This window comes from Megascapheus bottae, chromosome 15 (genome assembly GCF_031878675.1).
Source record: "Megascapheus bottae isolate mThoBot1 chromosome 15, mThoBot2.hap1, whole genome shotgun sequence".
Classification (NCBI taxonomy): Eukaryota; Metazoa; Chordata; class Mammalia; order Rodentia; family Geomyidae; genus Megascapheus; species Megascapheus bottae.
Genome location: NC_143523.1, coordinates 43,913,832 through 43,940,409, shown reverse-complemented (window position 1 = coordinate 43,940,409; position 26,578 = coordinate 43,913,832). Strand labels below are relative to the sequence as shown.

The 26,578-nt window shown below is 42.3% G+C and overlaps 1 protein-coding gene across 1 annotated transcript; it reads right to left on the bottom strand.

Moving 5' to 3' along the window:
* LOC150054252 (sphingosine-1-phosphate lyase 1-like) lies at positions 1–26,275 on the bottom strand. Its single transcript, XM_090346495.1, is given in 16 exon segments — positions 1–460; positions 463–562; positions 1,588–1,708; positions 2,655–2,804; positions 3,507–3,745; positions 5,046–5,195; positions 6,236–6,334; positions 7,748–7,853; positions 10,029–10,117; positions 12,992–13,120; positions 14,019–14,095; positions 15,723–15,870; positions 19,580–19,647; positions 23,178–23,343; positions 25,328–25,399; positions 26,168–26,275. Coding segments are annotated over 15 exon segments (1,707 nt in total). The 5' UTR covers positions 25,355–25,399; positions 26,168–26,275; the 3' UTR covers positions 1–422.
* Between the last annotated feature and the right edge of the window lie 303 nt (positions 26,276–26,578).

Sequence of the window (26,578 nt, the reverse complement as noted above, 5' to 3'; positions counted from 1 at the left end):
GGTCTTTTTCTCTGTACACACCTAACACCCATCTGGAGGGTGGCCACCATAACATCTGCCTGAGTAGCAAAGATTCCTTATGCTATCTCCTGGCTTCCCTAAGGAATCAGGACAGGACAGAATGGCCTTGGACTAGAGGTGAAAGCTAGAAAAGTCAGAGAAGGAAATGGCTCAAACAATCCCTAATGCAACATTTACATAACAAGGGCAAATTCATTATACCACAAAGAATCCATTTGGGTCTTCAAACTGAAAATCCACAAAGGTAACAAAAAAGGAACCAAATCCTGAGGCTGAAACTGTTTTATGATCTATGATGCCCTGCGGAGCAGGGCCAAATGTCAAAGTTGTGTGTGGCCTGCTGCACATCCTGTGAACCTTCGGAAGGCCAGAAACCCCTTGGGACCAAAAAGGGCCCAAGTTCAGTGGGGTTTCGGAGAGCCATTTATATGGTTGCCTGGGTTACAGTGTCCGTACTGTACAGGCTGTCCAAGAAGACGGAGGAAAGTTCTGCAACCAACTTCCTGTCAACAGTTGCCTGGGCCATGCCATAGATGGCACCCTGCGAATCCAAACAAACATGGGTCATTAGTGAGGTGGGCACTGGAGCAAGGACAAAGCTGGGAAGGGGATCCCCTTCTCCCACTAGTCTTAGCTCCACACCTGTAAACCACGGCCCTTGCCCTGCCCATTTCCTGCCCAGACATCATTTCATCAGAAAAACAGCTGGCATGATTTATTTTTACAGCTACTTTCCAGCTACTTCCTGCATAAAGGTACTAGCTATGGGGTTTACTCTGTGTGTGTGTGTGTGTGTGTGTGTGAGAGAGAGAGAGAGAGAGAGAGAGAGAGAGAGAGAGAGAGAGAGAGAGAGAGGGAGGGAGGGAGGGAGGGAGGGAGGGAGGGAGGGAGGGAGGGAGGGAGGGAGGGAGGGAGGGAGGGAGAGAGAGAGAGAGAGAGAGAGAGAGAGAGAGAGAGAGAGAGAGAGAGAGAGAGAGAAGCTTCTTAAGCCTTTCCTGTGTCAAAATTTTCTTGGCAAATGGACAAAACCACCTCCTGCCATGTATATTAATGCGTGTATGTGTATACATTTATGAGTGTGTGTGTGTACGTGTATCTCCAGAGGAAAATGAATATTGACTTTCCTGTGTCAAAATTCCTTGCAATAACTGGGCACAGTGGCTCACGCCTATAATCCTAGCTACTCAGGAGGCTGAGGGTCAGGCTTCAAAGCCAGCCCGGGCCCTAATGTCCATGAGACTCTTATCTCCAATTAACCATTAGAAAATGGGAAATGGCACTGTGGCTTAAGGGGTAGGGTGGTAGCCTTGAGCTAAAGAGCTCAGGGACAGTGCCTAGGCTCAGAGTTCAAGCCCCACAACCCACCAAAAAAAAAAACATTATTTTCAAATGGACAAAACCATCTTCTCTTTTATTATTGTTGTTATTTTTTAGAGCAGTTTCTAATTCACAAGGTACATCTCATCTGAGATGCTAGACAACCCCAGAAGAACCAACATTCACAGCAACATCTAACCCCCATGCCAGCCCCTAATTTCTATGGGAAAGTTCTCCAGGTGTTCTTACCATTCCTTTTACCATGGCTTTAGGGTTCTTCATGATTTGGGTAACAGATTCCCGGATGTCTTTTAAGAACTGGACAGCAACTTGCTTTTGGGTATGCACCAATGTGATACAGAAATTAATGCTGCAGAAGAAGAAATAGACAAAACAACACTCTAAAATGAAACAACCCTGGGTACAGGAGTTTGTCAACTGTCTCTTCACATTATTTTTGCTGTTCCCAGTCCTGGTCATCAATGTTTTCATATACTTGCATTAGTAAGTCTGAGTGGTCTTAAGGTTTCTCAGCATGATCAAAAACCACCCTCTGTTTTGCCTATCCCAACTGTCAACCACGATTCCTTCAGCCATGACCTCCAAGTCCCTGGTTTTGTTTTAGGCAAGTACTAGGATTTCAACTCAGGGCCTGCATGTTGTCCTTGGATTTTAATGCTCAAGGCTAGCATTCTAATATTTAAACCACAGTGCCACTTCTGACTCTTTTGGTTATTAATTAAAGAAAAAAGTCTCATGGACTTAGGGGCCTGGGCTGGCTTCAAAGCATGATCTTCAGATTTCAGCCTCCGGAATATCTAGAATTAAGGTGTGAGCCAAAAGCACCTGGCTTTATGAGATACTTTTAACTCTGAGGACATGCTTTCATGGGAAAAGGACCATAACCCCTGGAGTCTCAAAGAACTGAGACTTTTGGGCTATAAAAAGAACTTAAGTAACCTGGAGTGAAGGTAGGGTATAGAAAATTGTGAAGAGGAAAAGAGAGTTCAAATGGAGCTGGCAATGACAGCAATCTTTGAAGAGAAAGTTGTACATAAAGGACATGGGACAGACCCAATGGCATCATGGCAGGTTAGATGAGAAAAGCATACTGAAGAACATAGGAACATGCCTGAGTGATCAGACACCTCTGACAGAGGTTGCTCTTTCATTAACAATTTCCTGGCTACGTACAAGAAGGATCAGAGTGTGAGGTTGGGTGGGAAAACCTGCATGACCAATCACTTGTCACAAGATGCTGACACCATGTTATACCAGTCTGAGGTTAGAATCTTGTTCCTTATAGGTAATGTCACAGGATGGCAAAGAATTGCAGCAAGTTCAATTTCCACCCCTTATTAGTCATCATATTAAACAGATGGCCGATGTCAAATTCACAGGAGCCCAGAGCAATGACTGAGAGCTGGGGATCGCCCAGAACGAAGATGCCATTGATATTTTCCAACCTAAACACAAAAGTCAAATAAAGAGAAAATTCAACAACGTTGATTCTATGATCTCTCTTTTTTTCCTTTTCTCTCTTGCTTTTCTTTACTTTTATCTTTTGCCCAGTCCTTGGCTTGAACCCTGGGCCTGGGTGCTATCCCAGAGGCTAGCACTCTACCATTTGAGCCACAGTGCCACTACTGGCTTTTTTTTTTTTGAGCAATTTATTGGAGATGAGAATTTCACAGACTTCCTTCCCCAGGCTAGCTTTGAATCCTGATCCTCAGATCCCAGCTTCTTGAATAGCTAGGATTATCAGAGAGAGCCTGCGGTCCACATTGGCCTTATCTTGTAACCACCCAGTTTTTATTTTACCACAGTCTAACCTTCTTGAGCTTGGTGTTCTCATCTACACTAAGATGGACAGGCTGGGAGCTGCAGTCTTTACAAAGAACAAAGTCACACAAAGAACCCTAGAAAAACCCCATAGCCCAAATGTATCAAAAACTAACCAATGAAAACCACTGGCTCATACATCTCTTCATCCCTCCCAAGCCAGAGCAGAGAAAAAAAGCCCATCTCCTTCCCCAGCACCAATTCCTGAACTGCTGGCCTCAGCCTCAGGCACTCAGAAGGTGGCAAATAGGTTAGGGCTAGTACACAGTCAAGCTGACTAGCTGACAAAGCAAGAGACAAGACAGATCCCCATCTTCCACACATACTCTGACTTGAGGAAGCGAGTGGTTTTGATGATCTGTTTGGTAGCTTCAACATAGCCGTTCTCCCCGAAGTACATCAAGGCGGCCCAACAGGCTGCAACAATGCCACCAGGTCGTGAGCCTGCAATGGTTGGGGAAGCATAGATGCCACCCTGCCAATAGATGTCAATGAAGAACTGGTATCTCCTATACTTCTTGTCACTGTACAGCAGCACTGAAGAGCCTTTGGGGGCGTAGCCATACTGAGGGGGAAGCAGATGGATGAGAGTGTGGCTGTTCCTGGAAAGCCCAGTCACCCTCCCTTTCAAATGTACAGGTGCATGTATATGTACGCACACCCACACCCACCCACACACCCACATACACACAAACACACCCACACCCACCCACACCCACACCCCCAAGCCTCCCCCCCCACACACATCAGAATCTCCTAGATGCTTCCCACTAAATGAAAAGTTCAAGCTAGAGTGTTGATGGGGAGAAGGAAACTGGGGAACAAAGTTCAGATTCTCAGTGTTAGGAGCTAAGAATCTAATGTTAGGGAAGAACAGTCTGTTCACTTGATGGAATTTCTTGACTACTGCCCAGCTTGTGGCCCTCCTTATTTAAATTTTTTCCCTGAGATAATGGGTTAGGATAGAACTAAGGACAGGTATCTACTGGAAGCCAAGAAGAACAGGCACCAAATCACTGGGAGAAACTAGAATCACAATCTGGCTTTCATCTCATTTTTTTTTTGCTTAATATTACACTTCCTTTTGAGAACAAAAGGGTACTCAGAGTCTACCCAGAAATCACACTATCTAGTTGGTTTCCTCCCAGCAAACATGGCCTCCTAGATAACTCTTGCTGAGCTAACTATGTAGAGCTAACGCACTCCCAAGTCTATACAGAACTAGATGGTTAAGGAAAAGGGCATGAGAGCTGACTGGGCAGGACAGATTCTGATTACAAGTTTATTGTAAATAACTGGGGAGGCTGAAGAATAATCTTGACTATGCTCTACTTCATAACAGTTGCGAAAATGTGACCAGAACCAAGTGCACAGTCTGAGCCGCTGACACGTCTTCCACTGCTGGAATATTTAAAACGGAGCTGCTAAATGATCCAGACTTCTACCTCCTAAATCAAGGGTGGTGAACACAGACCTTTCAAACTTTGTGAGCCAACTGTCCTAAGTGCATGGGTGTCCTTTCCCCAAAGGCCTCTCCCATTAGCACTGTCACTCAGGTTCCCGGCCCCAGCAGCACAGGAGCTGAAGCACCAGCAGCCACCCTCTTTCTCACAGACTCCAGAGGACTGGAGGGACCTTTGTGAAAAAGGCCCCTTACTTACAGTCAGCTTGACTCTCAGTCACTATGAGGTAAAGGCTCTTTTCACTATTGCTGTTGATCATGTGTCACCTAGATCCTGTCATCTAAATGCCTGGCCTACTAAGAACAAAGATCCTGATTTACTTTTATAGACGGTCCATTTATTTTATGGCAAGCAACCCAGTACACACGCACAAGCATTTAATTTACCTCCTCCTCAGCTCACCTTATGGGTGTCTGCTGAAATGCTGGTCACACCTTTCACCCGGAAGTCAAACGGCTTCTCCAGCGGGTATCCTGCTTTCTCCATAAAGACGATGAGGAAGCCTCCCAGACAAGCATCCACGTGAAGGGGTATTTTGTATTTGACAGCCAGCTAGTTCCCGAAAACAAAGAACATAAAAGAATATAAAATAATACTTAAGCTTTTACAGGACATGGATTGCACAGGTATGCTATCAACACAAGGCTATTCTGAATCATGTCCCTCTATGTTAAAAACTCATCTCTGACATTCCTAAAAATGTTTTCTTTCCATCATATTTAGCCTTCAAAACAACCCAACTGAAATGTGACATTTACTGTATATTAAAAAGGCACCATCTCAAGCTCCCAGCACCACCAAGCAGCAATGAGCAGGGCTGTGACTTAGGGAGAGTCCTCCTTTGCTGCCTTAGATGAAAAGTGTGTGAAATGCCACCTGCTGGTGGGAATATTCCTAAATGCCAATTCTTCCTGATGAGACTATCCAAGTCAACACTATTTCAGAACACCATCTCCTGGGCAGGCCTGCCCCAAGCAGTTGCAGTGACTTCAGAATCTCCAAACAGAGCTGCAGGGCTTACTCTAACCATTCATCACTGCTGTAGTCAAATCTAAAATCAAAACTGCCTCTAATCTGGTGTAGTGGCTCATACCTGTAACCCTAGCTACTCAGGAGGCTGAGATCTGATGATCAAGGTTCAAAGCCAGCAAGGCACAAACGAACAAAAAAATCTGAGACTCTTATCTCCAAATAACCTCTGAAAAATGGGAAGTGGGGCTTGGCTCAAGGTAGGGCCGCATCCTTGAGCTGAAGAGCTCAGGGACAACACCCAGGCCCTGGGGTAGGGTGGTAGCCTTGAGCTGAAGAGCTCCTGGACAGCACCCAAGCCAGAGTTCAAGCCCCATGACCCACAAAAAATAAAATAAAAAAATAAGAAATAAATTTAAAAAAAAAACTTCCTCCAAGGGCTGCATGTGTGGCTCAAGTGGTAGAGCCTAGCAAGTAAAAACCTGGAGAGTTCAGACTGCAGTACTGCAAACAAACAAACAAAACCCAACCAACCAAACCACTTCTGTGTGCCAACTGCTGTGCCATTAGATTCTATTGTAAATTTCAATCTGAATGCCATGGTAGCTTAGTTCTCTCATCACCTTGGCCACTTCGCAGACAGGATCTATCACACCATGAGGAAACTGTGGGGTGGAGCAGACAAGCATAGCAGTGTTCCTGGAGATGGCTCTTCTCATCGCCTAGGGATTTAAGTTGAAGGGAAAATGAGAGGCCATGTCACAGATGTTCTTCTCTTTTCTGCCCCAAGAGCAGAGTCACTGATACTCTTGGTCCACTAGTGGCTGATAGTAGCCTGTCAATTACTGCCACCTAGAGGAAGTCACCTGTAGCTGTAGGGCAGGAGATCAAGACACAGACACTGTACATAGGTGCATGAGGGAAATTTGGGATTGCAAAATGAGGACAATGAAAACACTGTGGAGACCAATACTATACTGAGATAAGGTCCATAAATCCAAATGTGAGCCTCTGCCCCACAAGCTACTAACAATCTAACTCTGACCTAGTAAGGACTCACCCTCATCTGTACACTAGACTAACATAATAGCTTTAGCATCTTTCCAAAATATGAGGCACACAAACTGTAGGGAAAGCCAGGCGTGGTGGCTCATGCCTGTATTCCTAGCTTCTCAGGAGACTGACATCAGAGGATTGAGGTTCAAAACCAGCCTGGGAACTGAAGAACTTGAGACTCTTATCTCCAATTAACCACTAGAAAATGGGAAGTGGGGCTGTGGCTCCGCGGTAGTGTAGAAGAGCTTAGGGACAGCACCCAGGTCCAGAGTTCAAGCCCTATGACCCCCCAAAAACAAACAAACAAACACAGTAGGGAACTCTGAAACTGAGTTTTAAGACCAGGAAAGGGTTAAGAGGTTGGAAGACTGAGAAATAGATCCTGGGAAGGTCAAAACAAATAAAAGTAGGATAGACATCTAACTAATGTCTAAATTGCAGTCTTCATCCCCCCAAAAAACAAAACGGGAGGTAATTGTTCAATATGTGTACAAACTGCTTCATGTCAGAGATTGTAATAGCAAAACAGGTTGATGTCTTGTTTTCTACGTACTTCTGGTAACATTCTCTGTACTAAACTAAATAAATAGGCTTGCTTATGGGAATATGGTGTTCAAGAGCCCGCAAGCCTTGAATCCCCTACTTCCCCACTTGCTTAACTCTTATCATCCTGTCCCTGGTTGTAGAGAGCAACAAAGAACACTTGCTGTTAAGATGACAATGAGGATGTGAGGGTGATCTGGCCGAGATATCTGTCACCCCCATTGATCGCCAGGGTTGATTTGGCTGATCTGATCGGCTAGGCAGGTGTCCCCTTCCTCCCTTCTTGCTCCATGTGTCCCTCCTGAAGCTGCGCCCTGCCAGAACTTCCAAACAAGCTCTCAAGATGACAATGAGTCGTGTAGCTAGTTCATTCATACCCATTTTTACAAAATCTAAACGAGTGCACTCCATCAGTACAGCCAGTGATAGTTTTACTGCTTCAGCTGTTATACCCCTCAGAGGCATGGAGGTGGAGGTAGGTTGGCTGCCTGTCCATGTTACCAGAGAGCAGTCAGTGTGGCAGAGAAGAGACTCACCCGCACATCCACCTCCATCAACTTGTTCAGCGGGACCCGTACGATCTTCATCCCGAAGTAACTGGCTGCTTTGTCAAAAGCAGCGTGGGCACTCTGGGGAGCCACACTAGAGGATGAGGAATAATGAAACGCAGAGCCAAACAGGACTCAAGTGAGGACGCGTTAATCTAAGTCACTAGGAGGAAGTTCTGATTATTTCCCCTCAAATATAGATATATATATAGTGTATATATTTTGTGTCATTTGTATAAATATATTGTTCCTATGTTGCTTTCTAAGTATAAACAAAAAGAGGTCAACTGAGTTTCCACAGAAAGCTTCTTCTCCTACTTAGAAAACTGTTTTGACAACAAGAGAAAGAACTTTAAAAAGCAATTCCACATAGATGGGATGCCAGGTATGAATTAAGACTGGCAGGAGAAAGTCCAGGGCCAGCAGGTTCAGACCAGGGTGGAGAAGGGTTGGCTGCCCAGTGTACAGTAAGAAGCACGCTCCTGACCCGTGCACTAGTAGACCCACGAAACTGTTTGCAGGGATATGAGAGCAGGAGTCGTGCATAATCAGACCAGTGGGTCCTTCCCAGTCAGAGGCCATAGCCCTACAAGAAATTGAAAGCCCCAGCAGGGTGCAGGTGACTCACACCTGTAATCCTAGCTACTCAGGAGGCTGGAATCTGAGGAATGTGGTTCAAAGTCAGCTTGACATCGAAAGTCCCTTGTTGGGGGCCAAGTAACACCATGTCTAATAACTTTCTGCTGAGGCTTATAGGCCCCTTCCTCTCACGGCTTGGCCTGGTCGGGGTGTGTTTTTCCCCATCCCCCCTACTAGTAGAGAGGGACCAGGGACGAAGGACCCCCGACAGTCCCTTTGACTCTTATCTCCAATTAACCCCCAGAAAACTAGAAGTGGAGCTATGACTCAAAATGAGAGAGCACTAGCCTTGAATGCAAAAGCCCAGGCTCTGAGGTCAAGCCCCATGAATGCTAAAATAACAGTAGTAGTAGCAATAATAATAAAAAGGAATCGAAATTCTCATTTTCCTACAGGTTCAAAGTACTATTGTGAGTACTGTTGAAAGAGAAACACAGTCACAGGTACATATTTACTTTCTGACCTCCCTTAGTTATTCCACTCCTATCATTACTCTTTTCTCTTAAAGGGAGCAATTACTCTTCACGGATAAGTACCATCATCAAAAACTCACATGCAGGGCCGGGAGTTTGGCCTAGTGGTAGAGTGCTTGCCTAGCATGCACGAAGACCCAGGATTGATTCCATGGTACAACATACATAGAAAAAAGCCAGAAGTGGTGCTGAGGCTCAAGTGGTAGAGAGCTAGCCTTAAGAAAGTCCAAGGACAGTAATCAGGCCCTGAGTTCAAGCCCAGGACTGGCAAAAAAAAAAAAGAAAGAAAGAAAGAAAGAAAGAAAGAAAGAAAGAAAAAAAAACCTCACATACAATGCAAATGGCAGCCTAGTATATTTTCTTAGGATAAATATGAGCCATACACTGGAACCATGAACTATCTTAGGAATTGATGCTTGCAGTAAAAACATTAACCCTAGCTGGGTGCAGTGGCTCACACATGTAATCCTAGCTACTCAGGAGACTGAGATCTGAAAACCAAGGTTCAAAGCTAGCCCAGGCACTAAAGACCATGAAACTCTCCAATTAACCTCTAGAAAATGGGAAGTGGGGCTCGGCTCTAGGGTAGGGGGGTAGCCTTGAGCTGAAGAGCTCAGGCCAAGTTCAAGCCCTAAGACCTATCAAAAAGAATTTAACTCAAAATGTGCACACTTTACAGGAGACAATCTAGTGAAGAAAAATGTAACCAAATATCTAAATTATGTCCACAAGTAGCAACATGAATAAAATACTTGCTTCCAGAAATAGTTCTCTACAGTGTTCCCTAGGGAGCACCTAAGGCAACTTATAGCACTTAAGAAATATTCAGTGAACTAAAAATAAGTGAACAGTTTTCCTTGGGCTCCAGATAACTTAAAACACAGGATTCAAAGTTGTGGCTCCTAAGCCTGTCCCTCTGGAAGGAGGATCTCATTCTCAGTCTGGCATATACACCATGAGTACAGGGCTAGGCATGGTCTGTAATAGCAACCTAAGGCTCCATTTAGAATTCTGCTAGATGTGAAAGCATTGAGCAGAGGGCCAAGGCAGAGGGAAGAAGACTAGAGGGGCTGGAGGAAGAGAAGCAGCACAGAAACATGCACAGGCTATTTCATACAGCAGTACTGCATGAAGGAGAAACAGCCACATGTACATACATTTCTGGAGTCTTGATCCCTTTCTCGTAGGCCAGGTCCCGATAAGCTTTGCAGGCCATCAGGATGCTTTCTGTTCCCCCAGAGGTGACCTACAAGAAGACATGCACTTTCTGCCACCTTGACCATCTCTGATGAGGAGACAGACCAGGGGGTTAGGTGCATGCAGCAGAGCAGATGCTTTCTCTTTCAGAAAAGGGAAACTTGACTTTGTTGCTAAGCCCAATTTTGATTCAGAAGAACGAAGACTACTAAACGAGTGGGTGCTCAGTGCTGTCTAAAAACACCTACATTTGCCCACATACAACCTGTTCACCATCCACTTATATTTTTGCATTGAATCATTTCCTTTCAGATAGGATAGGGCATTTTATGTAATTCAAAAATATCACAATTAAGCCGAGTGCTAGTGGCTCACACCTGTAATCCTAGCTACTCAGGAGGCTGAGATCTGAGGATCATGGTTCAAAGTCAACCCAGGCACAAAACAAGTCCAAATTATCTCAAATTAACCGCCAGAAAACCAGAAGTGGAGCTGTAACTCAAGTGGTAGAGAGGTAGCATTTTGCTGAAAAGCTCAGGGACAGTGCCCAGACCCAGAGTTCAAGATGCAGGACCGACAAAAAAAGGCGGGGGGGGGGGGAATCACAATTACAATTTCTCTCCCACTTTTGAGGATCAAACCTAAGGCCTGTACATAATAAGTACAGGCTTTACCACTTAAGCCCCAACCCTAGTCCAGGATTATTCATTGTAAGTATTTGAATGGGGTGATACTGGGGTTCACACTCAGGGCTAGGCCGTAGCTGGAGTGACTGGCAAGTACAACCACACTCATCTTTTTAATAGTTGAGCCACATCTTACAAACATTTTCCCTATAAAATGTTGATAGCCTAGAACTTTTATCTTCCTATTGCCACCTCAGAAGCTGCTAGAAGTAAAGCATGAGCAACTTCATTTAGCCTTCTTCTTTTTTTTTTTTTTTTCAGTTGGTTGTGGGTCTTGAACTCTGGGCCTGGATGCTATCCCTGAGCTCTTCAGCTCAAGGCTACCACTCTGCCACTTGAGCCACAGTGCCATTTCTGGTGGTTATTGGAGGTAAGATTCTCATGGATTTTTGTATCCTGGATGGCTTTGAACCACAATCCTCAGGCGTCAACCTCCTGAGTAGGTAGGATTATAGGCATGAGCCACCTGGCTTAGCCTTCATTTAAATTTAGATCTCTATGACAGCCCTACCCGTGAGACTAGTTCCTCGTAGTTTGACATTTAAATATATACATACATATATATATATATATATATATATATATATATATATATATAGCCTTTGCTCCTTTCTGTGCCTAGATAGCAACCAAAATAATGGCTTATGAAATGATCCAAGCCACAATAGCCCAATAGCGTGAGGCTCATCTCTCAATATTAAGCATATTTGACAAAAATCCATCAAGTCCTAAATCATTCTAGCCCAAGCCTAGGTCAAGACTTTTGGTTGAGTTTGGATCTGCAAACTTCCTACTACATAGGGGTCAGGACTAACCAGACCCTCATTCCTCTTGAAAATCAATCAGCTTGTAATTGTGACCATCTCTGTCCATAAGTTACCACATGCATAAAGGAATCCATTGCTAGATTAATGTTGACTCAGTTTCCCACAATTTTGGAACTGTGTTTTGAAAATAAATGCCGGAAATACCACTGTGAGAAAACCCGACTTTTCTATCCAAGTATATTGCTTGAAAGTTTCTGCTTTAGCCTTGTGACTTGACTCTTGTTAAGGAAGAGAGGACCTGCTTTGGGATGAAAAAGAATTTTTGAAATGTATGGAGAGGTCTTAAAGTAGTTTCTTTTCCAGATGGAATTAAAGCATTGCCCCAAACCTATTGTGAAATAGCAAAGAGTGTAGGTATATTTTTGGATGATTTGTGAACTGTTAATCTTATTTTAAAATCATCTTATGTAAACACATTCTATGTCTTATTCAGACTCTCCAATTAAGAACATACTGTGAGCCTGGGCCTAGGGTGGCACCTGCTGCCTAACCTGTGTGCTTGCCTGCCAGATTTTTTGGCTGATAACATACCCTTTTGCACAGAAGTCAGTTTGGACTTGCTGAGACAATGCTTTATTTGTGACTCCACTGGTACTTAGAGAGCATGTTTGTAACATCATTTTTGTTAGGTACTGAATATTTCAACATGTTGATTTCCATAGTGAAATGTAATAGTAAAATGAAAAACATTACTTGCTGTAAAATACAACAAAGAAATTTAAAAAGAGAAGCTAATGAGCCCACCCATAAGTAAATATGCAGACTTTTTAATGACTGTCAAGTGTAAGATAGGATCTCTAGGTGACCATACTCAGCATACTGAGTCAAATATGAAGTTCACTTTGTTCTACAGGCAATCATGTAGCAATGACAAATGTAAGCAGAAGCTCATCCATCATAGTTTAGGAAAACTAACCATGTCTACTCGAAAGAACAGGGAGCACTAACTCCTGTGTGTGTCGCGAGACAGGATGATAACTAAATCAGAATCCCTTTATAGCAAAATACTGAACGTCTGGCTCAGGAAGAGTGAGAGGACATCAGAAAGACTACTAGGCGTTTCAACAGAGCTACAAGTAAACACAGGCATGGGAGGAATAGGTGTGTAGATGGGAGCGAAAGAAGTAAATAGACAAAGCAAAATGCTGACATTGTTCTCTATGCTCTCTTTACAGAGGTTTTAACATTATAAAATAAAGACGTGAAGAGGGGGGGGAAAAATGTCTAGAAGAATCTACACCCAAATGTTGGTGTTCTAGACTACAAAATGGTAAGTAATATTTTTCAACTGTACTTCATCTAAATTTTTCTACAATAACTATGAATTACTTGTAATAAAGTAGTTTTAATAGTCTTCTATTTTAAGGCTTAAAAATGTCCTAACATTTGCTGGCACCTGTGCATACTTACACAACCACAGCAATCTGGTCCCCCATTGAATAGGGAGCAACTCATTCTTACAACTTCTGCTTCTAGCTTACGTAGTCCTGGGAAGACGTCTGGATGCAGTGGGTTACTCCATGCAAAATTTCCATAAGCCTGAAAAAATGCAAGGAGATGCAAGATAAGATTATTACCTTGCACAGAACAAAGAGTTAAACACTAAAAGTTTCCAGATATTAAGCCCAATGTTAGAAACTAGACAAAAATAGAAGATAACATTTAAAGATTAAAATGTAATAAGCCGAATCCCCAGTGGGCAAAATCCTGCTAAAGAGTGCGGCAGCAGCCATAGATCATACTCAGAGGAAGGGAGCCAGGCCGGTTACTTCTTCTTTTTTTTTTTTTAATTTAAACTTCCTGCCTGCCCCATCCATGTTCTGAGGGGTTTGTTGTCATTATTGTTATGGAAATTTTTTTTTTTTGCCAGTCTGGGCTTGAGCTCAGGGCCTGAGCACTGTCCTTGGACTTTCTCAAGGCTAGAGCTCTACCACTTGAGCCTCAGCACCACTTCCACCTTTTTTTTCTATGTATGTGGTACCCAGGAATGGAACCCGGGTCTTCGTGCATGCTACACAAGCACTCTACCACTAGGCCAAACTCCCGGCCCACTAAAAAATACTTTAAAAAAATGTTTGACTAGAATAAGCTAAAGACACTCAGTTCATGAAAGAATAAGAGCACTCAAACATCTAAGAGAAGCCACTGCTTGAGTTCTAATTTGAGGCTCTCCTATAAATGTCTTTATCAAACAAAATTTGTCCTACCATCCAAAATCTCAAATGACAGGATCCCCCTTATAGGCATCTGCCTTCCACATGGGGCTTTATAAAACCAAGGAGCATAAATTTTATTTATATGCTGAGAGAAGCCATCTTTCACAGTATTATGTATATCTGCTACATCTGGTCCATGAGAAATCTTCTAAAACTGTTTTCTATCAGCAATAAGAAGTAAACTGGCACAGAGCTCAAGCATGCACCAGCATGACCCTCACCTGCACCAGCAGCTCTGTGAGCTTCTGCTCCCCACTGTACACTGTTCCCGAGGCTTTCCCTTCTTGCCAGAGGACATCTGCAGAGAAAGTCAAGGTCATTTGGTCAGCAAGCAGGTGCCTCCACAGTTAAGTTCTAATAAAGAAGATAAAAGAAGAAATCTTCTGGACACAGAAGTTGAACAGAAACCTAATGCCATTCTTTTGTTTGTTTTTGGTTTGGGGTTTGGGGTTTTGTTTGTTTCTTTGTTTGCCAGTCCTGGGGCTTGAACTCGGGGCCTGGGCACTTGTTTGAGCTTTATCAAGGCTAGTGTTCTACCACTTAAGCCACAGCACCACTTCAGGCTTTTTTTCTGTGTATATGGTGTTGAGGACTCAAACCTAGGGCTTCATGCATGCTAGGCAAGCACTCTACTATTAGGCCATGCTCCTGGCTTTCAATGTCAATCTTACATTAAATCAAGAAAGAAAAGTATTTTAATAAAGTTCTATTCCTGAAAAATAAAGACTAGATCATGAACAAGTGTCAACAACAACATGAAAAGTTTAACAGCATTATACATCCCTTAATAATGATAAAAGTTAATTTACTAAAAACTAGGTATCTCAAGCAGTAGAGTACCTGCCTAATAAGCATAACACCCTCTCAAACCAATACTACAAAAAATGAAAAGAAGTACTTAATATAATTTTAAAAACTATAATAAGCACATGTGTGATTGTGTTCATAAACAAAGTAAGAATAGGTAACATTATTTAAATGCCTACTATATGTCAGATACTGTACATTTCCATGTATGGTCTCTTTTAATCTCTATAATCATTCTCCTGAGGAAGTCAATGTTATAGAAGGTAAATATTCTCCCTAAAATCATAATTTAAGTTGAAAAACTAGGCTATGGTCTCAGGCTGATTCCATGGGTTAAGTATAAGCTATCTAGTATACTTCTCCTTCTAGTATTTGTTCATGTACACCACACAATACCCTATTAACCTTTTGATATAGATAGTAGGGGGTAGGTGGCAGGTAGGTAAGCTGGTAGATATCTCTCTGTAGTTATAGTTATTGACCTGTACAGGCTTATCTGCCTACACCTATCTAGATATATGCCATCTGTTTTCCTCTATTGATGATAGAATTGATGAGTTTTTATTTTGTGCCTTCAACAAATTTTACAAATACTGGCATTAAATCTATATCACACTTCTATTACATAAGTACTCTTTTTTTAATTTTTATTTTATTTTATTTTTTTTGCCAGTAATAAGCTTGAGCTCAAGGCCTGAGCACTGTCCTTGGACTTTCTCAAGGCTAGAGCTCTACCACTTGAGCCTCAGCACCAGCTTTTTTTTTTTTTTTCTATGTATATGATACCGAGGAAACAAACCCAGGGCTTCATGTATGCTAGGCAAGCACTCAACCACTAGGCCAAACTCCTGGCCCCATAAGAACTCTTTTAAAAACACAAATTTATTGGTTTTATTCATTCTGACAAAACGAAATGGAATCAAGTTCCACTGTCTATGAGATTTGCTTGCTCCATGGGTAAAAGGTAAGTCAAAAAGTATGAGATTCAGCCTTGGAAAGCTGGATAGATAAGACCTCCTGAACACCTCCTCAGCACCAGGGATGAGTCACTCTTCCCCTATGGGAAACACTGAATGATGACCGAGAAGAGACAAGAGTGCCTACACCAAGCATCTTACCCATGGAGCTGTATTCCTTGAGTTTCTCCAGAACTTCAGGTGCGCTCAGACCCCGAGAGGGCAGAGCTTTCACATACTCTTTGTCCACTTTGAAGAACAAAAAGGTTTTGTTCATATCTTCCTTAGCCTTATTCAGCTTTTCTTGGCTCTTCAAAGGAAAAAACAACAAGAAAGCAACAACAATGACAAAATTAGCCGAGCACTGCTGGCTCATGGCTGTAATTCTAACTACTCAGGAGGTTGAGATATTAAGATGAAAGTTCAAAGCCAGCCCATGCAGCAAAGTCTATGAGATTCTCACCTCCAATTAACCACCGAATACCAGAACAACAGCTGGTTCAAAGTGGTAGTCAAGAGCAAAAAAGGTCAAAGACACCGCCCAAACCTGAATTCCAGTCCATGACTACCAACCACCACCAACAAAAGACCGAATTTACAAGAAGAAAATGAAATGTGGGCGCAGAAAAGGCAGCTAGGATGCCCAATGAACTGCTCAACAGTTAGGCACAAGAGCTACTAAGCAAGAACCTCTTTTTCTTTTTTTTTTTTTTTTTTTTTTACCAGTCCTGGGCTTGAGCACAGGGCCTGAGCACTGTCCTTGGACTTTCTCAAGGCTAGAGCTCTACCACTTGAGCCTCAGCACCACTTCCGGCTTTTTTCTATGTATGTGGTACCGAGGAATCGAACCCGGGTCTTCATGCATGCTAGGCAAGCACTTTAACTACTAGGCCAAACTCCCGGCCAAGAACCTCTTTTTCTTTCTTTTTTTTTTTTTTGCCAGTCCTGGGCTTGAGCTCAGGGCCTGAGCACTGTCCTTGGACTTTCTCAAGGCTAGAGCTCTACCACTTGAGCCTCAGCACCACTTCCGGCTTTTTTCTATGTATGTGGTACCGAGGAATCGAACCCGGGTCTTCATGCATGCTAGGCAAGCACTTTAACCACTAGGCCAAACTCCCGGCCAAGAACCTCTTTTTCTTAAAGAGATGTGACAGATATCAGAGACCATGCCCCTTTTTTGCTGAGATCACCATGGTTTTAGTTAGTTTTCATTTTCTGATATAAGTGTTGATCTGATTGCAATATTTGGCCTCGCTATTGCCTAAGCAGAAGCTGTAGGTGTCAGAGAAACAAAAGATAAAGCCATGAAACCAGCCAAGCCACAGGAAAGGGGGTCCTGGTCAATGTACAAGCAATGAGCAATTTCAATCAACAAGCAGGGCAGTCTCACACAACTCCCTCTGAACAAGCAGAGATGTTAGGATTATTTCCTTTCCATTCTCATAGCCACAACTTTTGAGTCATCCATTCTCTCTTTTTCAACAAGTATTTGCTGAACAATTGCTGCAGACCACAGATACAAGTAAGCTTAGGCAATGGAATACATGATGTAAAACCCCTCCTGTTCCCATGTAGCTTATATGTAACAGGAGAGACACACACAGTCAGATGATCAAAAATGCTAGGAGATAAAAACAATGAGATGTGTAGGCAGAATTGTAGAGCTGCTATTACAAGAAGCTTGAGTGGCAAGTGTAGAGAGAAAGGCCATATGTCATAATTGGTGCACAGCATAGTACTGGGGCTTTAGCAACATATGTGGTAATATCTGATGTCCAAGATTTTATTGCAAACAATAAATATGATTAGGATACAGGAGGATCTTCTTAGATGTGGCCTTCAGTGAGACTACAGAAAACCACACTGGCCCTGGCAGATAGCAGAGTCCATGCTATTAAGCAATGCTGAGGCATACTACAGACATGTAAATTAAAAATTATTCAGGGCTGGGAGTTTGGCCTAGTGGTAGAGTGCTTGCTTAGCATGCATGAAGACCCAGGTTCAATTCCTCAGTACCACATACATAGAAAAAAGCTGGAAGTGGTACTGAGGCTCAAGTGGTAGAGCTCTAGCCTTGAGAAATCCCAAGGACAGTGCTCAGGCCCTGAGCTCAAGCCCAGGACTGGCAAAAAAAAAAAAAAAACCCAAAAAACAATTATTCTGCACTGTGACAACCGTACAATAGGAACACACTGTGAAAACTGAGTTTCCATGCATAGAACAGGCTGTCCTAAATAAAACACAAAAATTAAATAAATTATGAAGTGTAATAAAAAGCACAGCAAGTGCTTTCTCACCTCTGATTATTTCCTTCACATTACCTAATTTCAATTTCTTCATAGTACCTATAAATTATATTCATATGCATTGGTTTACTGATGTGTTTTCTGTGATTTCTACTCTCAATCATGAGAGCAAGGATATGGTACTATTGACTATTTTCTTTCTAGCACCCAGGAAAGTATCTTACATTGAACAAATGCTCAATAAATATGTTCTCTGGGTAACTGAGATGTGTGAATACAGAGAAAGAGAGAGGAAGAAAGAGAGAGAAAGAGAGAGAGAGAGAGAGAGAGAGAGAGAGAGAGAGAGAGAGAGAGAAAGAGAGAGAGAGAGAGAGCGCACAAATAACATTGTCTCTAAACCTAAGAATCTACTGAAAAATGAAGGTTATATAACCACTAAAGATTTTTTTTTCCAGTTCTGTTCTCTTACAAATTGTATTTCAGAAGGAGTAAAGTGTGAAGGACAAGATGAAGAAAAATACAAGGAAAGCTAGGGGAAATCCTATTTTCCTTTCTCATAGTGTGTCCACACTTTATCTTCAATCACCTCCAAGTAACTGAAGGCAAAGTAAAAAAATACTTGAAGGCAGCTGAAGTGAAGTTAAGCGCTGGGGGCAGTAGGATACCAACCTAGCCAGGCAAGGAACCTGCTCATATCCCTACCAGTGATTTTAAAAAGCCAGAGTGTTGAGGTGGCTCGTTTTATGTAGGGAAATGGTGGCCCGAACCTGCTTCCTATTTTGATTTATTAAAAAAAAACTGATGGATGCGGCAGCATGTGTACATGGTTGTTTGTTGGTAAACTATATAATGTGTGGTTTTAATTCAGCTTCAAAAATAATCTCACTCCATGTAACAGTACATTATATGTTCATTATGTGTAACGTTAGTATTTCTACTTTGAATTCTTGGTATTGCAATGGAATTTCTACTTTATTAAATGTATTTGATATGCTAGTTATTGTGTGTGGTTTAAACTTCTTTTGCTTTCTCCCTTTTCTGGTGTGTATTTCCTTTTACAACAAGCCTCTAGAAACAGATAGTTTCTGAGAATGACGGAGCTATGTTTCTAATGCAGATGTACTTAGGGAGTATGTAAAATAATCATTTTAACAAAAGAAATAAATATTTAAATTTAATACTAACTACGGGGGAGAGGGTCCATTGTGTAAAACATAGTATATCTTTGGATTCAATGTTTGTCTTTGTTTTACAAAGTAACTTGTATTTTTAGTATTTTCTACATAATGTGGTAAAATGCATCAATAAAATGGGTAAATTTTCTGAAAAAAAAAAAAAGCCAAAGAGGCACGATAACTTAGCCAGGTATGAGAGAGGGCAGAGGAGAAACTCTGTCAAAATAGATACAGAGAACAAGAGAGATCTCTTCATCTCTTTATCTTTCTGTGATCAAGAGGTAGCCAGGAACCAAAGTTGTCTTCCTGCTGTGTTTGTAATTGTTTACCTGCAACACAGCCAGGCTCACTCCTTAATCTGTCCATTTCTCCCTACAACATACACAGTATAAATATTGCCTTTACACAAACTTCACTAGCCCCCACAGGCCCCACTCCACACCAATTAGAGTCAACCATAATTGTCTCCAAACATTGCTAATGTATACTGGAGGTGGAAGACAAAAATCACCCTTCCTCTTGAGGACATCAGGCTTAGCAAACAGAAGGAAAGAGGCCTGACTCCCAGGGGAAAAAAACCTTTGCAGACCCCACCTACCTTGCGACCAATAATCGGCATCTTCCTGATGAGTTTAAAGCATTTCCTTTTAAGCCTTGACCACAAACCTGTAAGAAATAAGTTTCTATTAGTCCCATGAACTTTCAGGAATGGGAGCTGCTCATCAATAGTGAACAGACTACATTATAAATACAACACTGTGAAGAAAATCTATTTTGAGTTGTTCTCACCTCTGGGGGGAAAAGGAAAAAAAAAGGTGTGTAAGCTAATGAATATGCTACTTAGTCTGCTTCAGCCAACCCATTCCATACGCATCCTTCCAACATCATGTCATACGTCATAAGTATGACCATTGTCAGTTAAATTTTTAAAATTTAAAACAGCACTAAATGCCGCCATAAAAACAGTTCATGGGTCTTCACAGTTCACAAATGCCTCTCACAGACCAATGCTCATGTTACCACTGTGATTATTGTGACTGAGATTCCTATGTCTGCCCGTTCCATTGTGGGGGAGCAGGCTAAGAGAGATTAGGGTCCTGCCCACGGCCCCCACACAATTTAGAGTTTATCCTCCCCTGACGTATCAAGCTAAGTTCTGATGATACACTACGGACAACCTCACAGTTAAAACCAGCACCCAAGCGTTCAGGAGCAAACCTTGAGCCCGTGATCAGAGTGCAACCAAGGAAGACAGTGCCTCATCTGCTGCCAGACCTCCTCTAGCTCTGGGATCTAGCTCAGCCACTTCTCCCCGACTTTCACCTTTTGTTCCAGAACTACCCTCTCCACCTCAGGAAGGGATTCAGAGGTGAAAGCCAAATTTAACACTAGTCTAGATTTCAGCCTCCTCTAGTAAGATATACTAAGCACAACTGGGTTGTTCATTAATTCACAGATTACTACTAGTTGAGTAAGATACTGGAAAATACGCAAGTTTATTGAAATGATCCCTAATCTTGGGAGAAACGACAACTTCACATATGTCTGAAATTCAATTCTGAAGTTACAAACTAGAGACTTTTTATATGCATGTGTAAAGCTGAAGGAAATTGTTAATATTCAACAACTTTTGTTGGGAAGAGGCAGTACCGGAGTTTGATCTTACAGTCTCCAACTTTCTAGCTGACATGTTACTACTTGACTTCCAGACCTGAATTGTGTTGCTGTTGTTTTTGAGATAAGATCTCAGAACTGGCTGTCATTGTACACCAATCCTCTAGGTCTCTCACACACTTACCCCAAACAAGCTAGGATTATAGGTGTGAGTCACCATTACCAGCAAGCATTCAACAGTCCTTGGCTTTTAGAAACTACACTCATCATATAGGCACCAGTGGCTCATACCTATAATCCTATTTATTCAGGAGGCTAAGATTAGAAAATTGAGGTTTATATCCAGCCTAGGAAGGCAAATCAAGAGACTCTAATCTCCAAATAACCAGCAAAAAGCTAGAAATGGAGATGTGGTCCAAGTGGTAGATTACTAGTCATGAGTGAAAAAATTATGGAAGAGCACAAGGTCTTGAGTTCAAGCCCCAGCACTAGCAACAAAAAAGGAAAATAAAAGCAAATTGTATATTCACATTTGGACTAGACATAGATACAAATTCACAATCAGTAGTGCCAAGTGGCAAAAAGATCATTTGGTAAATATGTACTGTTTACTAGCAAAGAATCCGTATTATTAAAAACAAACCAACAGAAATGGCTTATGTTTCATCCCAAATAGATTAAGATGGCACACCTCATTAGAATACTGCTGCTAACAGTTTTCTCCTAGAATGCTGGGGGCAGCAGATAAGTAAGCACCAGGACACAAGACAGCCACACTTCAGCTAGCAGTTAACACAATGAGCTGTGCAAGTAAAGACAAGGAAATTCCTAACCCAACACCTGTAGAAACTCACTCGAGCAGTTTCACAAGATATATGTATTCCAAAACATCAGGTTCTACACACTAAGGACAACTGTCACTTGTCAATTAAATAAAAAGAAGTGCCAGGCTCAGTGGCTCACACCTGTAAGCCCAGCTACTCAGGAGACTGAGTAGCACAAAAGAACCTGAGACTTTTTCTTATCCCCAATTAACCTATAGAAAATGGGAAGTGGAGCTTGGCTAAGGGGTAGGGTGGTAGCCTTGAGCTGAAGAGTTCAGGGGCAGTGCCCAGGCTGAGTTCAAGCCACATGACCCACCCCAAAAAAGAAAATCTTCAAGAAGTAAATACTTGGGTCCAGGAGTTTGGCCTAGAGGTAGAGTGTTGTCTAGCATGCACGAAGGTTCGATTCCTCAGTACCACATACATAGAAAAAAGCTGGAAGCAGTGCTAAGGCTCAATTGGTAGAGCTCTGGCCTTGAGAAAGCCCAAGGACAGTGCTCAGGCCCTGAGTTCAAGCCAGAATTAGAAAAAAAAAGTAAATACTTAGAAGAAATGCTAATCATAACAAATGAATACAAATCTCAACAGCACTAACTTCAATGACTTGGTTTCATAAATTTATCATACTACACAGAATGGCTGTTTCTAGGGGTTAGGAAAGAAAGGGGGATGGGAAGAGTTTGGTTTTTTTTTCTCTCTTGGCTTCCTTTACAGTTGTCATACTAGGCAGGGTTTCACTATGTAGCTCAGACTGGTGTTCACAGCCTCCAGAGTGCTGAGACTGAAGGCCTACACAGATCATGATGCCCGGCTCAGGAGTTTTTGTTTAATGAAACACAGTTTCAGTTTGAGATAAGAAAAAAAATATCTAAGAGGAATGGTAGTGCTGATTGCAAAACAATGGGAACTGACTTAATGCCACTGAACTGTGCACTTAAACTAGGGCTAGAGACATGGGTCAAGGGTCAGTGGTAGAATACATGTTGAGAAAGTCCAAGTGCAAGGCCCAGAGTTCAAATGACAAATGTCTAAATCCTCTGTAATGTTATTAGTTTGTCATACCAAGGAAGTAAGCCCTGACCCACTAGTGAAAGTAGGCAAGGAGTAGAACAGGGTTACAGAACACCCACCCCAACTTCTACTACTGAATGTAGGGGTAATCAAACAAAACTTACCCAAACAAAGACAGTCCCGGCAAAATAATTCACAAGGTCACATTCTGTCAGGTTTCCTGGTGAGGAGGAGATAAGGAGCCAGAGAAGAGCTTAGACCTTAGGAAGGGTGCTGGATTTACAAGTAGATCATTAAGACACTTGAACAGGGACCCTGTCCTGTTTATGCAAATGTCCCAGAGCCCAGTGCATGTATGTACACAGCAAACGGGGCAGACGGAGTGCTGGGCCAATGTCACCTAATCATTACTAAAAAGGATGGCCCAAAATGAAAGCAATGAATTCCTGCCCCATAAACAACTGCTACATTCTACCTAGGACACTGGTACTGATGAGGCTTCACACACACTGAAACATGCAAAAGACTGAAAATGCAAAAGAAAAAACTCAATGTAAATAATAATCAAGACACATGAGGGCTATTATAATTCATCAACATGAAGACAAAGTACCACTGCCATTTAAACTATATTTAAAACAGAACCAAATCAAAAGGCAAGAAATTAGTCCAAACCCATCAGTCATGAGATCCAAGGCCAAGAGCATCCACTCCACTGTACTTTCAGAGAAGAGACAGCATACTTACTCTCTGGTTGGAAAATAAACTCATACATCCAGACTACCAACAGGGTCCACGTGACACTCCATGCAATTAGCTGCCAGGGCTCGTATTTGGTGCAGTGTCCATTGATATAATTCTTGGCTTTGGTGGAGTATGCTTCCAAAATCTCAAAGTAAGGCTCAAAGGCCTTCTAGAAACACAGGAGAAAAAAGAACAGAAACATTACACTCAGAGAGGAAAAACAAATCAACTTTTAGTTTTTCAACTCTCAGTTTCAAAGGCAAGGCCATTTCACAATATGGTGTCACATCAGCAATAATCTTATCAAATCTCTGTGCCAGTTGCTTCCATATTATACCACCACTTATGGCTCATGAGGACTTTGATATGCTTTTTGATCTTCTGCTTATTTTGTAAAATAAAAAGGGCTATACTTATTCACATCAGCCTAAAGCTTTTATACAGCTGTCAGTTTACTCTGTGTTGTATAAACATATACAGGCACCTCAAACACAAATAACTAATCAGTCCCTCAATTATGAATGTCATTTCTCTTATTCATTTAGGTTTTTCTGTTACATACAGTCAAGCCTAATTCTAATTGATATAGTCAGTGATCTGGAAAAACAGGAAACTTTGTAAGGGACTCTGCAAACAATTCCTATCAGCAAGAAAGTTGGGACTTCAGGCTTCTAAAGGCCCTTTAGGAAAGCAATGAAGATTCTAAAGATACTTCTGGGACAAAGCAACTCTGGGCTGTGCCCAGAGCTCTGGCAACAAATACTTTAGGCTCCCCTAAAATTTCATATCAAAAACCCTATGTGGAATACTATATGGGCCAAGAATAAAAAAGCATTCTAGTAGACATGAATTTGGCGAGCTAGCTGGAAAAACAGAACAAAACAAAAACAAAAACAAAAAAAGACCACGAATATTTCAAAAGCACCTTGGGCACTATAGCTCAGGTTTGTGTGCTTCTAGCTGCTTAGGAGGTAAAGATAAGGAAGTTGTCAATTTGAGGCCAGTCTGGGTAAAATGTTTAAGAGACCCCACCTCAACCAATAAGAAAAAAAAAAAAAAAAAAGGAAATGTAGGCCAGTCCCAAGTGGCTTACCTCTGTCATCCTACATACTTAGGAGGCCAAGATAAAAGAAAGATAGTGGTTCTATAGCAGCCATAGCACAAAAGCTTTTCCACAAAAAGAAACTGCGCATACTAATACAAAACTATTACAACCGCTTTGAAATGGGAAGAGAAAAAATAGGAAGGTCAAGGTTTCAGCATATGCCTGAGCAGAAAGAGAGACCCTATCTCAAGAAAAAAAATAATAATAAAAATGTAAAATGGCTAGAGGTGGGGCTCAGTGGCAGAGGGCCTGCCTAGCAAACATGAAGCCTTGAGTTTAAATTGCAGTACAGTCAAAGATGTCAAAAGGAGAGAAAACCAACTTCCAACAAAGCAGGAAGCAAAAGCACTTAAATTCTCACTATCTGAGACCTATATTAAAGTTACTATATTCAGAGCACCATAAAAAGTGTCTACTCAAGTAAGGTAAACTATTTGCCTTCCAAAATTCCTAACTGTAGTCTAAAAGGTAGTATATTAAAAACTAATACATGGTAGGCCCTGATAAAAAGTGATAATACAAGTTTTAAAACTGTTCTAGTAGTATAAAAGATTAAAGCCCCCCCTGCAATAATTTTGGGGAAAAAAAGGTTTCAAGAACAATTATTTGTGTGTATGAAGAGGAGAAGTAGAGAGGTCCTGGGGTTTGAACTCAGGATCTATACACTGTCTCTTAGCTTTTTTGCTCAATGCTACCACTTGAGCCACAGCTCTACTTCTGGCTTCTTGGTGGTTAGAGATAAAGAGTTTTCTAGACTTTCCTGCCTGGGCTGGCTTCGAACTGTGATCCTTAGATCTCAGCCTCTTGAGTAGCTAGGATTACAGGCTTGAGATATGTGCCAGGCGTTGATTTCAGAATTTTTAAGTTCTACAGATAATCTATTCACATAATTAATCCAGCCATCTATTCATCTGGTCATTATCCCCAAATAAAAGGTGGCAGAAATGCTCAGCCACCAGAAGCAAATATCAGAGGGTGAAACGGTCACCATCAGAGCCTCTGGACTAAAAAAAATCCAACTTAAGAACAAGGGCCTTCTGAGACTCACCAGCATCGCAAGGTCTGTTTCTGGCATCTTCCTCTCCAATGTCCCAATCCTGAGCCTCTCCTTGGACGGTGTCTGTAAAAGGGGAACAGGTCTGTTTACTTCTGGAGTTTTAAAGAGTCTCAAGAGTCTCCCCGGCCTGCCTCCATACCCAAAGCAGCCAAAAAAAAGGTTGTTTTCCCTCCTTGAACACTTTATTACTTCTAGATACCACACTCCACCCCAAATCAGAAAGTCAGAGTTCTGCTGCTTACTTGCTTCTTTCTCATGCCAGAGGATACCAACCCAAACCCAGATGCCCACAACATCAGGGAGCATCCCAAACCCTGGTCCCCCTCAAGCTGGGCATCTCACACCGTGGGCTAAGGGAGCAGGTCCTTAGTCTCAAGAGCTCTAACCAGCCTGTTCCTTTGACACCGCCAAAGAGCACCAGTGAGCCTAGTGGTCCAGCACACCTACTTTACCGCACAGCCAGTATGGGGCTCTCTAGAAGCTCTATTCATAGTGGCCTCTCACCACCCAGACCGGGTACCCCAATCCACCAGACATGAACCACCTTCCCACCTCACCCAGCCACCCACCTCCACCTTCTCAGGACAGGAGCCACTGGCCTGCCTCAATCACCTAGCAAACTGACCTCCAGTGTGGCTCCTATTAGTCCTATTGAACCCAGAGGTGCATGGCACAGGCTCTGCCCACTGCCTCAGACATTGAGGGTGGCCCAAATCCTACCATGCCACACTCTACCGTTGATGGCCACACCCACATACCAAAGCTTGTGCCAGGCACTCCCTTCACTTCCCGTTCCCACAAAACAGCCCTCTGTATTCCCCTGAGGGTTACCTGCTTCTCTTCCAGTCAACCATGTTGAAAGCTGACTTTCTGGATGCAGATTCAGGATCAATCGAGGATTCCTTGGGGACCTCCTTCTCCTGCACCTGTCATGCAGTCTCCAGTTTGAAGGATCAGTGTAAAGGAACAACAAGAGCAGAAGACTCTTCCTTGTATTTCCAACTGGAAAAATGCAGAGGGGTAGACCATTCCATTAGACAAGCACCTGACTGCAGACCATCCACATCAGTGAAACATGGGCCATAGAAACATGGCCAAAGTGGAGAGAAAGATGGCTCAAAAAGAAAAGCAAAACCATGAAGACAAATGTAGAGAGCTGACCCAAAGGCAAGAGAGAGGAGAGTTGGAATCCAAACCCAGGTAGACAAAGAGGATGGGGAGGTACTTGAGAAGGATGAGAGA